Source organism: Argopecten irradians, chromosome 2 (assembly GCF_041381155.1).
Source record: "Argopecten irradians isolate NY chromosome 2, Ai_NY, whole genome shotgun sequence".
Lineage (NCBI taxonomy): Eukaryota > Metazoa > Mollusca > Bivalvia > Pectinida > Pectinidae > Argopecten > Argopecten irradians.
In genome coordinates, this window is record NC_091135.1 from 59,551,931 (window position 1) to 59,568,938 (window position 17,008).

Here is a 17,008-nt window from a genome sequence, read left to right on the forward strand (position 1 = left end):
CTATTGGTAAATTGTACATAAGTATGCTTACAATGCATCAATGCATTTGTCACTTTAGCAATGCTGTCGTTACGTCACATATATATAATGAACTGATATGTTCTCGTCGGTCACGAGATTACATGTGATTTTAAAACCGAAACTAAAAGCATAGTGTGTTTTTCCGAGAATTAGTTAATTGGTCGCAGCTAGGGGTGTCTGAAAGACCTTTATGGCGGAAAATGCACTCACGGTATCATTACCAAAATCATGTGAATGCGGGTAAGTAAAATGGCATTATAAACTGTAAAACGATTAATGCATGGGCCATGGCTTTAAATATGCCGTTTATATATTTAGGCGGTGTCGTTGATATATACATGTACTGTACATAATTTGAATATATTAGGCTACCCTCTATCGTTCAGGAAGCGATATTGTTCTCAGGTTACTCAGAATGTATACCTCGAATACGTTTGATAAAGCTGGGCAGATTTGACTGGGAATAATAGTTGTGCACTCATTATCCTTTGTTAGATTTACCGCCAAAATGAGCACTATGTTTTGAAAATATGTGCGTGGAATATCTCTAAGTTGATTAGTACCATTTACTTATTTGTACCACCATATAATGAAGTTTAAGATGGTGTTAATATAGTTAAGTTGTTAATCCTTAATTTTTTTCCACCAAAGTTTGTTACTAGACAATTGAGATCAAATGGGACCAAACCAATGTAACTAGATCACTGTACACACTGACTAAATACACAGACAATATTTCTTCATGTAAGTTTATTCACGTGAATTTCATTTAAAAAGGCATTCGCATGAATATTACTAGAGAAGTCAAAAACACCACGCGAAGAAATTTTGCCTGTGTATACCATAGCGAAAATCAGGACTGCTGAAGTTGACCAATTAAGCCATTTAACACAATATTTCAAGTCTATCATATTTGACATCAGATCAATGTGTCTGGATCAGGTCACACTTGTTCAGACCAAAGTTTGGGATAAGGCTGATGAACACCAACATGTTTCACGCCTTTATGCCTTACGTGTTTGGTATAAGACACTCACCGATTCGGACTGGTCATGATGATCAGCAACACTACAGGTATATTAGTCACCAGCCTACCTATGTGATAGAGCAGGCTGAGGCTGGCAATTTGTTGCTTTATCACAACAATATTGTGGAAATGAGGTAGTCCAATATATTTAAAAAGACATTAGAATCAATATGTACTTGATAAGCGAGTAGATAAAGTGTTTATGAATTTATACAACCCAGACTAACGGATACTTAGAGTGACTTATACCACCTAATATAACAGCGATAACTACAGGTACGGTGGTAGTGATACAATTTGCAAATACTTTTGGTCGAGGTGAAGAGCAACAAGAGACAACATGGTAATGAACTAAGTTTAAAATACTTTCATATGTACATAATAAAACATTAACCGTTCCGTTATGATTGTAACAAAGATAATTAAAGATGATATATTTTATTAATTCACCTCTTAAATCGGCTTACCACTAATATTTAAACATGTTCACAAGTAGCGGCAAATTCCTTTTTAGATTTTGAAAGTCTTCACTTCCTTACTCGTTAATGATGATAGGGTATAATCGATGTATCTTCTCTTGGGCATGAAATCTCTCTCGTTTTATGTATGACCAGGGTCCAGTTTCACAAACATGTTTTATAAAAGGTTCCTTAACTTAAATTCCCCATAGGAAAAAGATTGCAGATGTTAAGAAAAAAATATTAAGTTAAGGAACCTTTCCTTTGGAGACTTTTATGTTAAGGAATTCCTTAAAGTTGAGGAAGTTCGTGGAACTGGGCCCTGGATAATACTATACATGCGAATAATTGATTAAAAATTTTGAAAATGTTATCAGTACATAGTTGACGCAGACATCGAGGTTAGTTTGACCTTTTATATAATGATATAGTCGAACATAGTTAATAAAGCATGAAACCAGACGTATTCATCCCCTTTGCGATTGTAAATGGCAAAATGTGAATTTGATCTAGATCGGTAAGACGGTTATCGGTTACTCTCTGAAGGACACGGTTCTTTCTATTATAAAAGGAGCGGGTTGGTGTGGCTTGTATATAGTGTTAAATACTGTCTCTGTCACTCAGCTGACGGAGCATGCTTCTGTGGTTCAGTCGGTAGAGCCGTAGATTTCCGCGCCGGAGACCCGGGTTCGATTCCTGGTCGGGGCACTCGACAAAAATGTGTATTTTGCACTGTTCTTCTACATTCTTCGCCAATCTAAATAACCAACGGTGGTGGTGTTTGGAAGGGTCTCGTATGTCTTTGAGAGCGAAGATTTCGAGAAAGGAGGGAGGAGTGTAGTGGGATTGGACTGGGTAGATCATCGGTGACCAGTGTGATGATTTACGGTTAGAGTTACCTCCCTTGCATCACGTTTTGTTAACGTTTGTGATACTACATAGACTGCAATTTGATTAATTGAGTTTAATTATAGTGATGGATTAATTTGCCAAAATGGTAAAATGTAAATTATAATATTGTGGCGATATAGAAAGGATTTGAATAGGCTCATATAGGTTATTTTGTGTAGCAGATTGAAGAAGAAATTAGAGCTACAAATTACTATATGCAAATGAGCTAATACCACTGGCAGGGAACATTAATCTTTACTTTTAATGAATCACACAGGTATGGGGGGCCGGGTAGTGTCCTAGGCTCGGTTATAACCGGAACAAGGACGTTAAGCCCCATCAATCAACATGGGGGGCCGGGTACTCTGCTCGAAGTATACGTTGGCGAACACTAACATGCTATGGGATTGAGATTGGTCACTGTACAAAGCACTGGTGCCAGAAGCTCCTGAATAATGGGATGCCTGCAAAGGCTACTCTGGTTATCGGTGTGTAGCTGGAAGCTCCTGAGTAAGGGTTGTCTGCAAAGGCAATCTGATGGCATGCACGTTGTATAAGGGTGTCAGTACCAGTGTGTGAACGGCCCTGGGTACGCCAGAAGCTCCTGCATAAGGGGTCGCCAGAAAAGGCTACTCTGGTACGCCCTGACCTGCAACATTCTGGTACTGGTGGTTGTATTCAGCAGACGTCTGTAAAATAGGACACTGGCGATTGCGCCAGGGGTTGGTCACTACAGTGACAGAGGTAGTGCAGGTGCCTCGGAGCAGGACACTGGTAGTCGTGCCAGGGGTTGTCCCCGGAGTATAACAGGGACAGAGGGTAGTGACATACCCTGGAGTAAGACACTGTCATCTCGGCGACAGTGATTACTAATAGTGACGCGGCAGAGTGGTAGTGTCTGTACAAGATATAGAGTACAGGTTGCTGGCTAGTTGTGAAGCCAGGGTTAGTGGACACGACACTTAGGCAGTGTCGGGCATACCGCAGGATGCGGTACCCGTCGTAGGTACGTCGCAGGCGATAGGGACAGAGGTACTGTCCAGGCCTGTGTACATATCCAGTCGTGTAAATAACTTGTAAATATTGTTCAACTGCTCGACCAGGAAGTCGGTGATCCCGGAGCTCCGTCTAAATTGAGAGGTTGCACGTTACAACCAGGTAGCTCAGTCGGTAGAGCACTCGGCTAGTGTTCGGAGGGTCCCCGGTTCGAATCCCGGTCTGGCCGCTGCATTTTCTCATCGCCTGTTACAGAATTGGCGCCCAACTAAATAACCCATGGATGGTGGTTAAAGAGTCTCGGGTTGAGATTTAGGAAATCTCAATAAAAACAGGGGGGAGTAGTGTAAAAGGAGCGGGTCGGTATGGTTTGTAAAAAGTGTTAAATACGGTCTCTGTCACTCAGCTGAAGGAGCATGCTTCTTTTGCTCAGTCGTTAGAGCCGTAGATTTCCACGCCAGAGAACCGGGTTCGATTCCTGGTCGGGGCACTCGACATGAATGTGTATTTTCCCTGTTCTTCTACACTATCATTGAAAGTGTGATGTGGTACCGTTTCACAAAGTGTACGTAACTTTAAATTACGGGTAGACATAGGATTTATGTGCACGTATCTTTACGTGTACGTAAATTTTAAGGGCTTTTCACGAAACTGTACGTAACTTTACGCGTTTACGTGTAGGTTTACATACACGTAACGAAGACCGGAAGTGGTAATGTCACAATCAATCAATTTTTGTTTTTCTCAGATATGGCTATGGAAACAATTTGCCAGTGTCTATTATTTGCTTATTACTACCGTTATCCAGATTATTCTCCAAAATAATCAAAACCACACGATTTAGACGATTACATGTACGTGTATAATAAACTAAGATACATGCAATGTACCATCGTCGGATACCCACGGCTTATCGCACTACACTACGCTACATTTTTGATAAGTGTAGCGTAGTGTAGTGCGATCAGCCGTGGGTATCCGACGATGGCAATGTACGTGTGTAGCATTTATATGTTAGTTTCCTCTCACATCTGTTTTAATGTATATTCTACCTTTAAACGATTAGTTTGAGTTTGTCGTTCAGATGTCATGTCATTATTGATCAAACAGTTATATCTGAAAAACATCCATTTGGGAATGTTTGAATTTTTGCGAGAATGGTTGATGTGAACATTCATGTGGTTGTATTACTGTAAATCAGTTACTAGTATGCTAAATGCATGTAGCATAAAAATACTCACAGTTTTTATGGCATCTGTAACGACAAATCGCGATAATGGATATATCTACTAGCTTTCGGAAATCTAATAAGACAGGGCACGTATACAACATGCATATGTGGTGTAAAGTTAATTGAGTATATTGTATATTGTTTTTACTATTTCGATAACGATTTATATTTCAGTTCTTTGCAAAATGATGTCCTAAAGAAACCGTTACCATGGAGACGAGGGAGCGACTTGTCCTCCAAAAGAATCATAGATTCTTGATTAGGAACATTGATTTGAAAACCGTGTTGGAGTATCTGTTTGAACAAATTGTCCTCAATGCAGACGATAAAGAAAGAATACAGGCCGAAGATACAAATGATGATCGAATTGATAAATTACTAAAAATACTACCCAGGAAGCCGAAGAGCTACCAGACGCTGTTAGACTGTGTAGACTACCATATCTTGCAAGAACTCCAAGGTTGTACCGTTACAGAAGAAGAGATAAAAAGGGGTAATGAAAGGGATGGTTGTTGACTATAATTAAGCTTTTTCGCTGTCCTTCCTTTTTGTTAATCGCATTCTGGTTGCGCTGAGTATTTGTGTGGATAAAAAGTGATAAAATAAAGCTGATTTGTATATCCAGATATTGGAACACTATCATTCACGTTGTACCACCCATGCTGTATTAGGTAAATGCTTTTTTTGTGTCATTGCTGATTAGTCGGTTGATTCGTTTAAATTAATTTTCAGAGGACGGAAAAATTGACAACATTGTTTCTGAGACGCTAAAGGATCTTTTCTGCTTCGAAGAAAAGGCCAATGTTGCAGTATCGACATTGGAAGACGAGGTTCGTCAGCAGATCATTGAGTCTGGAACAGAATACAGATTAAAGCAAGATCACCTCCAAACTCTAGTCCTATCCTCTTTTACTGGTGTTGTCCTTGGACGAAGGGGAGCGAGGAAAAAGAGAATGTATCCTTTAAAGCTTCATAACGGAGTGTAAAAACAAATATAATACTTCATATAATGATTGGTTTTTATCAAAATTCAACTTCATAAGCAGAACGTTTTCGGGAATTAGGGTCTCGAATTGAATGAAATACGATTTTCACATTCACACTTTCGTTATTTGTTTCATCTACTTGAAATTATGGATTGTTTTCGTCTCCCATCATTAACCCTTTCTAACCTTATGTATGATGATTCTTAGAAGAACCCATAGTATTGTCGAGGGGTGTATCAGTGTTCCGAGCTGAAGTACCCTCTGAACAATGCCGTAATGCTACCATAGAGATTGCTCTTAGCACTGAATAATTGTCAGTCCTATATTACAGTTTGGTTTTCTGTAACACGAAGCAATGATTTTGTTTGTTTGAGTTTTACGGCCCATCGACAACTAATATCATTTAAGGCCATGAAGCAATGACCGAGCAATAACAGTTACACAGTTTCTGCATAAATGGACTTAATGTTTCAACACAAGTTTTATTTGATGATATTAACTTCTTTAACAAATAAAAAAGATTTGTTTTATAAAAATCTTTCATGGCGACAAAGGGATGATGATTCTGATAGCAACGAATCAGGTAGGACTTAATGGTTTAAAATAATTATACCTTTTTAAAGGGTATGGGATTATTCCTAGAGGCTTTGTGTAGGGTGTCCGTGCTTTTAAGAAATAGTCATTGTATTTGAAATTGCATTGTAAAAAATGATTACAGTTTTCATATTTTATAAAAGATAATGTATTCATGGACTATCTTACACTGTAAACCAACTGTCTTTCGCGAACAATTTATTTCTATGAATTTCGCGTTCAAAGTAATTTTGAACACTGGATCAAAGTCTACCGTAACGCCAATTTCTAAAACCGCGAAAATTGATCTTAAAATAGATTTGAAAAGAAAATAACGAAATCTAAAAGTCGCGAAAGAAATATGGTTTAACTGTAGATCATGTCTGAAGCATTTTGTCAGATCACATTTCTAGGAATATAATACCGACATACATTTTAGTATGTTATTTAGTTTTGAGTTAATCGTCACGCTACCTTTATTCTTTATCTTATTTGAGCATATTAGTCATATACATGTTCCATCGTCAAACCTAGTGTTTAACCTCAATTGTTTACCTTTCTTACCAAATGTCACTACCGTATGTTCACACAAAAATCTTGTAATCCAGAAGCTTCATTATTCTATAGGTGACGACGAAAAACAGGAAACTCAAGCCCAGACTAGGACACTTATAGAAGACATGAATACAGAAGAGATTTGTAATGTACTTGAACATTTTAATCCCGATGAAGATCGACTAAACAAAAAAATGCTTGTCGTATTTAAAGCTGAAAACGTCGACGGAAAGATGTTCAAATGTTTAAACTGGGACGATATGACCCAGATTTTACAAAAATTTTCCTTTCGTGATAAAAAGAATCTGTTGATGATTCGAGATGAGTTGATTGGGTCTGAAAGTGAAGGAAAACATGTAACATCGGTAAGTCCACAAGACAAGCCAAAAAAGAAGATTACTGAAAGAAAGTTAAACTTCAGAGAAACATTCAGGAAATTTGAAGCACCTACTGGGCATCTTGACAATTATCGGAAATCAGGAGTAATACAGACAAGTATAACGAGACCACATAATTTAATAGAACCCGTACATCTATTTCTCAATAATGCACCAAAACCTCCAGCAGAAAAGTTGGATTGGATTGCTAAAGAGACTGTTCGGTTTGCATCTGCCTGCATGAACGAAAGAACGAATGGAACCATCCATTTTGGCGTTGAACAGAAATCCAATGATGAGTGCTTGGAAGGAGAAATCATAGGTATCAACATAGAAAAGGATAATTGCAAAAAGGCAATTTATCAAGCCATAACATCTCATTTTTATGAGGATCAAATTGAGATAGCTCTTGGTTGTATCAGGCCAGTTGAGTTTATAGATGTTAGCTGTAGTGAGGCTTCTGGAGTGCAATTAGTTGTTGTTGAGGTTGACATAGTACCTAACTCAAGCTTGCTGAGGGATGAAGCAGTATATGCTAAGTTTGAAGAGGGAATGGTTCTATTTCGTCTTCTCAATGACGACCCACACCCATCACCTGTATCGGGAGAGCAGATTCGACAGTATATGAAAACTAAAAAGGAGCTATCAAAGTACAGAAGAAAACAGGAGGAAATTCCGAAATCAATGCCCATACAGGAAAATCTCAGACGGAAATTCTTAAATTTATTTTGCGGAGGTTGCGAAACTTTGACAGAAGAGCTGTATCCCATCATTTTTCTAAGTCCATTTGATGGCGGCAATACAACCGACTTAGCAGAGCAATTCCAGTTTGTTAATGACATCGCGCCGTGTGTGATATTTGATTTCAATTCTTCAAGCGCCACCAATGGATTATACCATTTTATTGAGTTTGAAAAGGAACAAGTTGTGAAGGTTTTGACAACAGATAATTTCGACAGAAACTCCACGGAAAATAAAACTGATCATGAACGACGGAATCACTTGTTTGATGATCTGCGAACATCGGCTTTAAGACCATGGGTGTTTTGCAATGGCTACGATGCCATGGGTAAAAAACCCATGGATGTTCTGACATGGAAAAGAAATCGAAGTGAAGGATTGAAAGAGGCTTTGCGCTTTTACGGAGAAGAAGTTCCCAGTGGAAGAGCGATGGTGATTTTTCTTCTGCTTTCAAAGAACTATGAAGTCCTACTTGAAGCTGCGGAAGATGCTATACTGAAGTTTCAAGACCAATGGATGGTGCTCTCACCTAGTGACGACATCGCGAATAGTTGGATCAGCGAGTTACTGAGGCGACAGAGCATTGATAGAAAAACAATGACAGAGAGATGCATCGTAGGACTTCCATGGAACCATGTCAACATCATGTTACAAAATTCAGTCTCGACCAACAACAGGGGATCGTGTGAACTTCCAACCTCAAAGGGAGCATTTTGTTATCTACGCGATAAAGTAAGGAATGAATTGTGTGACCTAGATATTCTCAGCAGAAAAGAATGTAATGACACCGAGATAGCAAAGGATCAGGAGAAACGTAAAAAACAAAGTAGGGAGTCACAGGAATCTTTTTTTCGGGGCCAAGAAGCTACTTGGTGGAATTACTGGTTTGGTTCTGATCACGTATTGCAGAGGTCGCAACACTCTCGACTAATGAATATTCTCGTGAAGGCATTGGACGGAAAACAAAACGACGACGACTGCAGAGTAGCTATCGTCAATCTAATGCACCAACCAGGTGCTGGCGGAACAACCTCAGCAAAACAATTGCTTTGGGAATCAAGGGAGAAGTACCGATGCTGTATTGTGAAGCAAATCACAGACCAGACATGCGATCAAATAGCTCTGCTAAGGAACTATGAAGACCCGACCACGCCCAATCCTCCGATTGTGTTGTTGGATAATTGTGACGAAGAGAATATTCAGAACCTCTACGCATCGCTTGAAAACAGAGCGCGGGTTGCTGCAAGACGAAGTGAAGCAACACTATTTTCCTGCTTCTGCGTTCTCCTTCTTTGCACACGAAGAACAAATCTCCCGAAGAAAATTGATGAGTCCGTTATTCTCCTGAAGCATGAATTGGATCCCCGTGAACTCGACTGGTTCAACAAAAAATACGAGTCCCTGGAACAAAAGTATGAAAATGAGAACGGCGTCAATCCTCGTTTATTGATATCTTTCAACATTCTGAAAGAAAATTTTAACCAGGATTACATCACTCGTACCGTTCAGCAGTATGTCAATAGCATTGAATCCAAGAGAGAAAAGGACCTTTTGCTGTACCTTGCTATGATGAACAGCTATGACATTGACTTTCAGTCTATACCTATCAGCGCTTTTGACACAATGATGAGTTCGCAGTTGAAGAAAGACATCATTTCATTCGGCTTGGTATCGCCACAACGCCAGACACTGAAACGACGGTGGGAAAGCGGCATGAGTCAGCCCCTGGAAGTTCTGCTTAATCGATCCTCAAGAGGTGGTTTTGGAACAAACCTTCAAGCTCTTTCAATTATCAACAAGCTGTTTGCGAGAGAAATATTCAGCTTTTTACAGAAAAAGCTGGAAATGGAAACGAGTGGTGCCATGCTGTGTTTTTTGAGTTCGCCAGTTTTTGTCAATCAGAACAGGTCTGTCGATCAGGTCAAAAAAATTGTCAAAGATATTCTGAAAAAGAGAGAACAGTTAGAAAATGGCAAAAAGGAAAACTTTTCACCAATGATCCTTGAAATTTGTTCTAAAGAGGACCCAGACAAAGCGGCAGACGTTCTTCTAAAGGGATTTGATATGACAGGAGACCCAATGATTGCACAACAAATAGCAAGGCATTACATGCATTTCAAAAACTGGGAGGAAGCAACAAAATATTGCAAGATTGCAACAAGTATGAAAAAAGATAACTCATATCTCTGGGACACCTACGGATTGGTGTACAAACATCAGTTAAATGAAAAGTATGAATGCAGTCTACAACAGGGAACAGAACTCACCATGGATCAAACGAAAGAGGTAATTGAGTTGGCGAGAACAGGGATAAATATATTTCATAAAGAGCAGTCAGTCAGCGAACAGGAAAAACATGCCTCTACAAATGACGCGGGGTACTACAATGAAGTTTATTTAGTGATGCTGCTGCTTGACTTGCTTAAGTTGTCATCGCCAATTTCGGAAAAGAAACTGCATGTCATTTTGGTTGACAAAGAGATCCAACATGAACAGATCGCAATACCAGACATGGATAAGGACACTTTTGAATATTTACGAACTCTTAGGGGTTTTATCGATGCTGCCATGAGAAAGTTGGAAGACAAAAATACTCAACTAAAGGACAGTGCAATGAAAAATGCATATTGGACCAAATCTGGATTTGCGCATCGCACATTGCCGCGTTTGAGAGAAAACGTAGATAGCTACTTTGGAGAGGATTCAGATGAAGTGCCTGAAAACTTGAGCGAGAAAGAGAAATCAGATTTTAGAAGAAGACGGATTCGTAAACTTGGGGGTAGATCTCTAGCAAATCTTCTCGAACTTAGACGTGAAGAGGACGGTGGAATGAAGTTAAAATTGATATTCATGCACCTAGAAACTATTTTGAAGACACAAGAAAATGTCGAAGCATTTGACATTAAAAGTTTCATAAGCGTAGCAATTGTACTGCATATCACCAAAACTAGGGCCAGTCCATGTCCATTCGAAGAATTGGTTCAATGGAGCAAACGTCTGTACACTATTCAGAACGATAGTACAGACGAGTTACCTCATCTAGAAGTTTTTCTTTACTTGATGATGCTCAATTGGCCAACGGAGAGCAGGCGACACCTGCAGCTGTATCCCATAGGGAAACTTCCAGATGCTATGCAGAAATGGAAATCAGCATTTAAAAAGAATCACCCTCGTCAAAATGACGGCAATCGAAATCGAATGAAGAGGGAAACAACATATTTCTTTCTAGGAAAAGGACATGGTTACGACGAAATAGTTTACTACGAGGAACTCCACAACAGTCACACAGGTAGATACTACAAAGGCGACACTGTGTGGTCACAACCACAGAATATCAACAGACTCAAACGTTTAGAGGGGATACTAATGAATGATGGATCGGAGGTATCCGTACAGATAGAGACAGCAGGGGGAAACAAAACACGAATTACTATACCCACGGGAACCCACATTGGACAACGGACTCTTTGGCAAAAGCGGGTCTATTTTTACCTCGGATTCACATGGTTAGGACCTAAAGCTTTTGATGTTACACAAGATGACAGGAAATCGGGAGATCAAGGATCTCGTTCTCATGGCTATACCAGGGTCCGGAAACCTGGAAATGAAACCCTTCTATTACAGCCTGAACCAGACGTTACACAGAAAATACGTGGCATACACGATACCCTTAGGAAGATTGAGCAACTGAAGAAAATGTCGCACAGGAGCACACGAGAGGTATGGCAATTTTAATAGAATTTCTAATATCCTACCCGTGTCAATGTAAAATAACGAACGTGTTCAACATATCTAAATGAATCCTCAAATACATTCATTGTAATATTAATCTATACACTGTACGGATAATTCTGTTGTTGTGATTTAGTTCTGTCTTGATCTGTACAGTCAATCATATTGTTTCACGAGAAATCATTGATACCTTTATCTTCTTGTTTCAGGAAAATACCATACAGCAGGAGTCAAAGTTACGCAGCGATCTTCAATTACTCATTAAAAGCCGACAGGAACTGTTTCAGTTCTAAAAAAGGTAACGGCATTAGCTCGTATAGATCGTCATTTTGTAACTCTGTATCTAAAATTCATGAAACCGAATGAAGATTTGCTTATATTGGTAGCCTGTTTCTAGATATTTCTAGATATATAATATTCATACTGATGATTAATTACAGGATTACCTTTGATTACAAGGCAAACAAAATTAAGATACTTATACAAAACATAACAATATAAAAGCAACAGCATTTTAGTAACATATTTATCTTGATATACCCATAGTTTTATGATGAAATGGTAATAAAATATTACATTTTCAAAACATGTTTTGCAGTTCATCAAGTGCCGTTTCCCGCATTCACCTGTGACATCGTCCTCTTATTGAGTCTTCGACACGGATGAATCCGATTGTGGTATCATATCACTAGAAGTTGACAGTGTGCCCTTGAGCTAGATATTGTCTTCATTGATCTGTATTGTATTAATTAGTGAGGTAGTCACTAACTGTACACGACGACCATTCTTTTTGAACATAGCTGTTAATAGTATGTTATGCCTTATCCATTGTAATAATCAGGAACTGATGACCAAACAAATCTAAACAATTTGTGCTCAGAATGTTAAACTGTATATGAACTATTGATTAACAAAGGTGACACAAGTGATAAAAAATTACCTAAAATTGACCTGAATTGACCTGACTTTGTGTTATTACTGTTTGAACATGTTTAACTCAACTAACTAGTCAGCCTGTTGTCATGTCTAAACTGTTATTTTAGTTGTTGTTTTATAGTTATCTTATCTGGCGTGTTTTCTTGTATCATAATTCGAATGCTTGTTCATTTTTATTAACCGTTAATGCGGCTTATTTAAGATACTAATTGCCATACATTGAAAATCATTATCTTAATGTCACTCTGACAACACATCAATATTTTTTGGTTCAGACAAGTATCTCTATTTGCTATCACCTCTTCACGGACAGGAGGTAAAACTACTTGAAAGCGATTGGTCTCACTAATATCCGATTATCGATGAGAGATAGATGGTAACAATTTTGATGTTGCCTCATCATTGATTATAATGTATCTTAGTGCTTTATAAAATAATCCTTACTTTCTTGATTGTGATCAATATTTTGAATCAAACGAAATTCAATTACTTACGGATATCGAATTGAATGTCATGTGTTTTGATACCTTATGTTTTTTTCTATTAGTTTTGATGTTTTGTATTAGGGGTGTGCTCCTCGTCTATTGTCGTCGTTATGTATATACTTCAAACAGTATAAATGTCTCTTTCTTAAATGTATAAATGTTCTTTTAGTTATGTTTATATGTATGTTGCATTGTTTTAACATCCAAATGAATATTTCCTGTTTAATCATTTGTTTTTGCTATACATAGCCACATATACAGTAAATATACAAATGTATGTGTCATGATGTTAAACTATAAACCAACTTTCTTTCGTGGCTACTAAATTTCGCTATTTCCATTTCAAAACAAGTTCTCAATGATTAACATTCGCGGAATTAAAAATAGAATTGATTTCATATCAATTAACGAAATGTTAATCCGTGGAGATTAACTTTCTCGATTTCAAATTCACGAAAATTGCACGCGAAAGAAAATTGGTTTACTGTTATTGAAATATTGAAGTATTTATTGATTTATTAATTTTTTAACAATCGTGTAGTAGAAGTAACATTTTCTTTGTTTGTTTGTTTTATAGTTGATTAGAATAGGAATGACTTAGTCAGCAGTAATGTGTGTATATTATGGACTTTTGTCTCGGAATATGTGATTTATAATATATTTCAATACATTAATATATCTGTGCATAATGTATTTGTTTAATTCTTATTTAAGATTTAATATTTTGCTACTAGTATTTACATTATCATAAGTTATCTCTTACGTTTCCCTGAGCTGTCCATCCATTCGTTATATGCCTTTTTATACCGACAGTAAACAGTTTGAAAACATAATTGATATCATTATTTTATCAATAATCCTGTATATATGAGTGTGATTAGCTAAATACATAAGATTTATCAGTAGTGCTATTTTTGAAACCAATACTTAATTACTATATCTGCAAGATTGTTTGTCTATTGTCTTCGGTGGCCTCTATTTTGAAAATTCCTTTATTGCTGTAGTTATGTCACATTCAGTATGACATAAATGTTGTATACTTTAGGTTTTTTCTGAATGAAAACACCCTGTATTTTCACAAACTTTTTCAGTACCCACCTCGAAATTGATTTTTGTATCTATTGCTACTTCTATGAGAAGTTGTTTAAGAAAATATTAAGTATATCATATTGTTGATTTCTGATATTTGTTTGAGTATCAGTGATAATACGTCTATTCTTTACTTTTCATGACTTGTAATGTATCAAATAGTTGCCAGATGAATATAGGTATATGGCAAGCCAATTTAACACTTATTGAAGGAGCAAGGTCATTCCCGTATTTAATCAAATAATATAAGATATCTTATATACATATGAGATATCTTATATCTATATAAGATATCTTATATAACATATAAGATATCTTATAAAATATATAAGATATCTTATAAAGTTTAAAAAATATCTTATATAACATATATCATATCTCATAAAGTACATAAAATATCTCATATATTATATAAGAAATTTTATTTCGTATATAAGATATCTCATATAGAAATTAAATAAGATATATTATATATGTATATGAGATATCTCATATATATACAAGATATCTTAGATAATTGAAATCTCGTTGCTTTATAAGATATATTTTATAGAATGAAATTTCGTAGCATTTAAAACCAGAAACTAATTTCTTGTTCGAGCATCATTCGGAGTACTTCGGAACACATCTTAGAATCGTTTGCAATGAAAGAGATGGCACTGAAAGGGAGAGTCAACCGCTGTACGGTTGCATTCAACGATGTATTGAAAACACAGAAGCAGTTAATTCCCATCACTCTTGTTGTCAATTCGAACTATAATGGTGACCTATCTATACATGCATACTTTTGTGTCGTTCAACCAAACGCTTGATACTGGCGTAGCATGCGAAGCCTTCAAGAGTCTGGCTGAACGAGTAATAGTATACTGTACAGTCTCTATGACTTCCGGGTAGGGAGACTTCATTTCTGGGCCTTTGTTGAAATCTCGTTCCTTTGTAAGATAAGATATCTTATATAGATAACTTAAATGAGATATCTTAAATACGATATAAGATATCTTATATAGAATTAATTAAAAAATAGATATGAGATATCTCATATATATGTAAGATATCTCATATACTATATAATATATCTTATATTTCAATCAAGATATCTCATACATATGCAGTGAAATTAAGGATCGACATTGCTCTTTTAAATAAATGTCATGTTGGGTTGCCATACAGGTAGTTTGATTTACATCAGTCACATATGATTGGCCCTGCTTTCATATAATTTCCCAGTTCCATAATGAAATTATTTAATGTAATCAAAATCCATCAATTAAAATGAAATGAAATGATGAAATATTTACAAGCACAAAAAGAATATAAACAGAGATACCATATAATATTTTACTCGTACTGTAGTGCATTAGTTGAAGTATTTAAAATAATACGACAATATATGCATCCTCGATATTCCAGGGGTTCCGATCACTTACGATCTCTACACCCATTGACTATCTCATAGAGAAACTGAAGGCAGCTCAAAGGAAAAAACTGAACCAATTACAGACCTGCAAAAATTTCCTTTGAAGACTACAGAGAGAGCGACGCCCAACTTCAAAGCCATACAGTCAACCACAGTACACCGTTATACGGATATTTTGATGTGCATTAACAGAATAAATGCCTGTTCTGTTTTGTTGCCTGCAGTTTTATTATGAGATAGTCCACGGGTGTCGAGATCGTAAATAATCAGAACACCTGGCGTATCGAGGATGCATGATATGATACGTTAATGCAATACGTAGTTGAAGTGTTTTAAATATATATATAAGTATATATTATTGTATCAATAGGTGTGTTTAATCTATACCGAGGTCGGCATAGCTTGGCACCAGAAATAATATCCTTTGTTTACAACAGAGACAAAAACATGTACTTCACCATGTAAACATTCTAAGGCTGCTAACGTTGGGGCCACGGGGTCTTCCTTCAGAAATATGATGTCCTTACACAGGAGGACTGTCACTCACCACACCACTGACACACGATTCATTCACATAATAGTATCACAACTTTCACTCATTTTTCATACTGTCTATTCATAAATAAAAATAGAAATAAAATAAAATATTTTAGATAAAGCACACATTACAAGTGTATCATACATTTCAGATTAACGTTTGATTTCCTATAAATGTGTTATTTCGATAAGATACGACGACGCATTGGGAAATGTAACTTTTCATACAATATGCTGTTGCCATGGGCGTGAACAATATACTTGATTCAACAGGGTAGTGCGTTACCAGAGAACTGTATCAATCTCAAAATGTAGTACATTTTGTTTCCAATAGCTGAGGCTATTTTACATCTGATATAACAATATGAATTTCAACTATATTGATTTCAAATCGATTTTTAAAAAATAATCACGCCCCGTATTTCAAATTAATTTAAACAATATTTTTATAAAGAAAACTTTTTTGAAATCTAGTACACATGTGTTGGACTACAGTATTATGTTTGTATACCATATCGAGAATATTGTGTTACCCAAAACTGTTATGAGTAACAAAATTGACAAATGGAAGCATTAAATCTTGTGTCCTTGTATTACTTATGATACTTAATGAAATTTGTGCATGCAAAAGAATATTTAGTTGTGTATTTACAATACAGGTTGCTTTGTAATACATGCAGTTGTGATTTAAAGAAAATCCAATAACACGCGAGTGGTTATATTTCATTTATAATTTATATAAAGAGATACATTGTATGTATCTGTAATAAAGTTCTTTTATTAATAATGTTTTATGTGTTTCGTATTTTCTCGGTATGTTTCTCATTCTCGATATAAGTTGTTACTGATCTGAAGTGGTTAACAAAGCCTCTTGCATGTTGCATACAGCCTTACCAGTAAGGGTATATGATTACAACAGTCGTATTTAGCAAAACAAAAACTTCAGGAAATTAAAT

The 17,008-nt window shown here is 36.6% G+C and overlaps 1 protein-coding gene across 1 annotated transcript; it reads left to right on the top strand.

The window, feature by feature from the left end:
* The first annotated feature begins 136 nt into the window (after window positions 1-136).
* Window positions 137-16,841, top strand: LOC138316094 (sterile alpha motif domain-containing protein 9-like). Its single transcript, XM_069257590.1, has 7 exons — window positions 137-261; window positions 4,799-5,117; window positions 5,357-5,584; window positions 6,137-6,193; window positions 6,811-11,576; window positions 11,798-11,886; window positions 12,187-16,841. Exons 2-6 carry the CDS (start codon window positions 4,835-4,837, stop codon window positions 11,879-11,881), a joined length of 5,418 nt encoding a protein of 1,805 aa, XP_069113691.1. The 5' UTR covers window positions 137-261; window positions 4,799-4,834; the 3' UTR covers window positions 11,882-11,886; window positions 12,187-16,841.
* The last annotated feature ends 167 nt before the right edge of the window (window positions 16,842-17,008 follow it).

Excerpts from the sequence above, each read along its gene's own strand:
- LOC138316094 (XM_069257590.1), top strand. The coding sequence starts at position 4,835 with ATGGAGACGAGGGAGCGACTTGTCCTCCAAAAGAATCATAGATTCTTG. Across the intron at positions 5,585-6,136 it reads GAGGAAAAAGAGAATGTATC|TTTATAAAAATCTTTCATGG; the intron begins CTTTAAAGCTTC and ends AAAAAGATTTGT. Across the intron at positions 11,577-11,797 it reads CGCACAGGAGCACACGAGAG|GAAAATACCATACAGCAGGA; the intron begins GTATGGCAATTT and ends TTCTTGTTTCAG.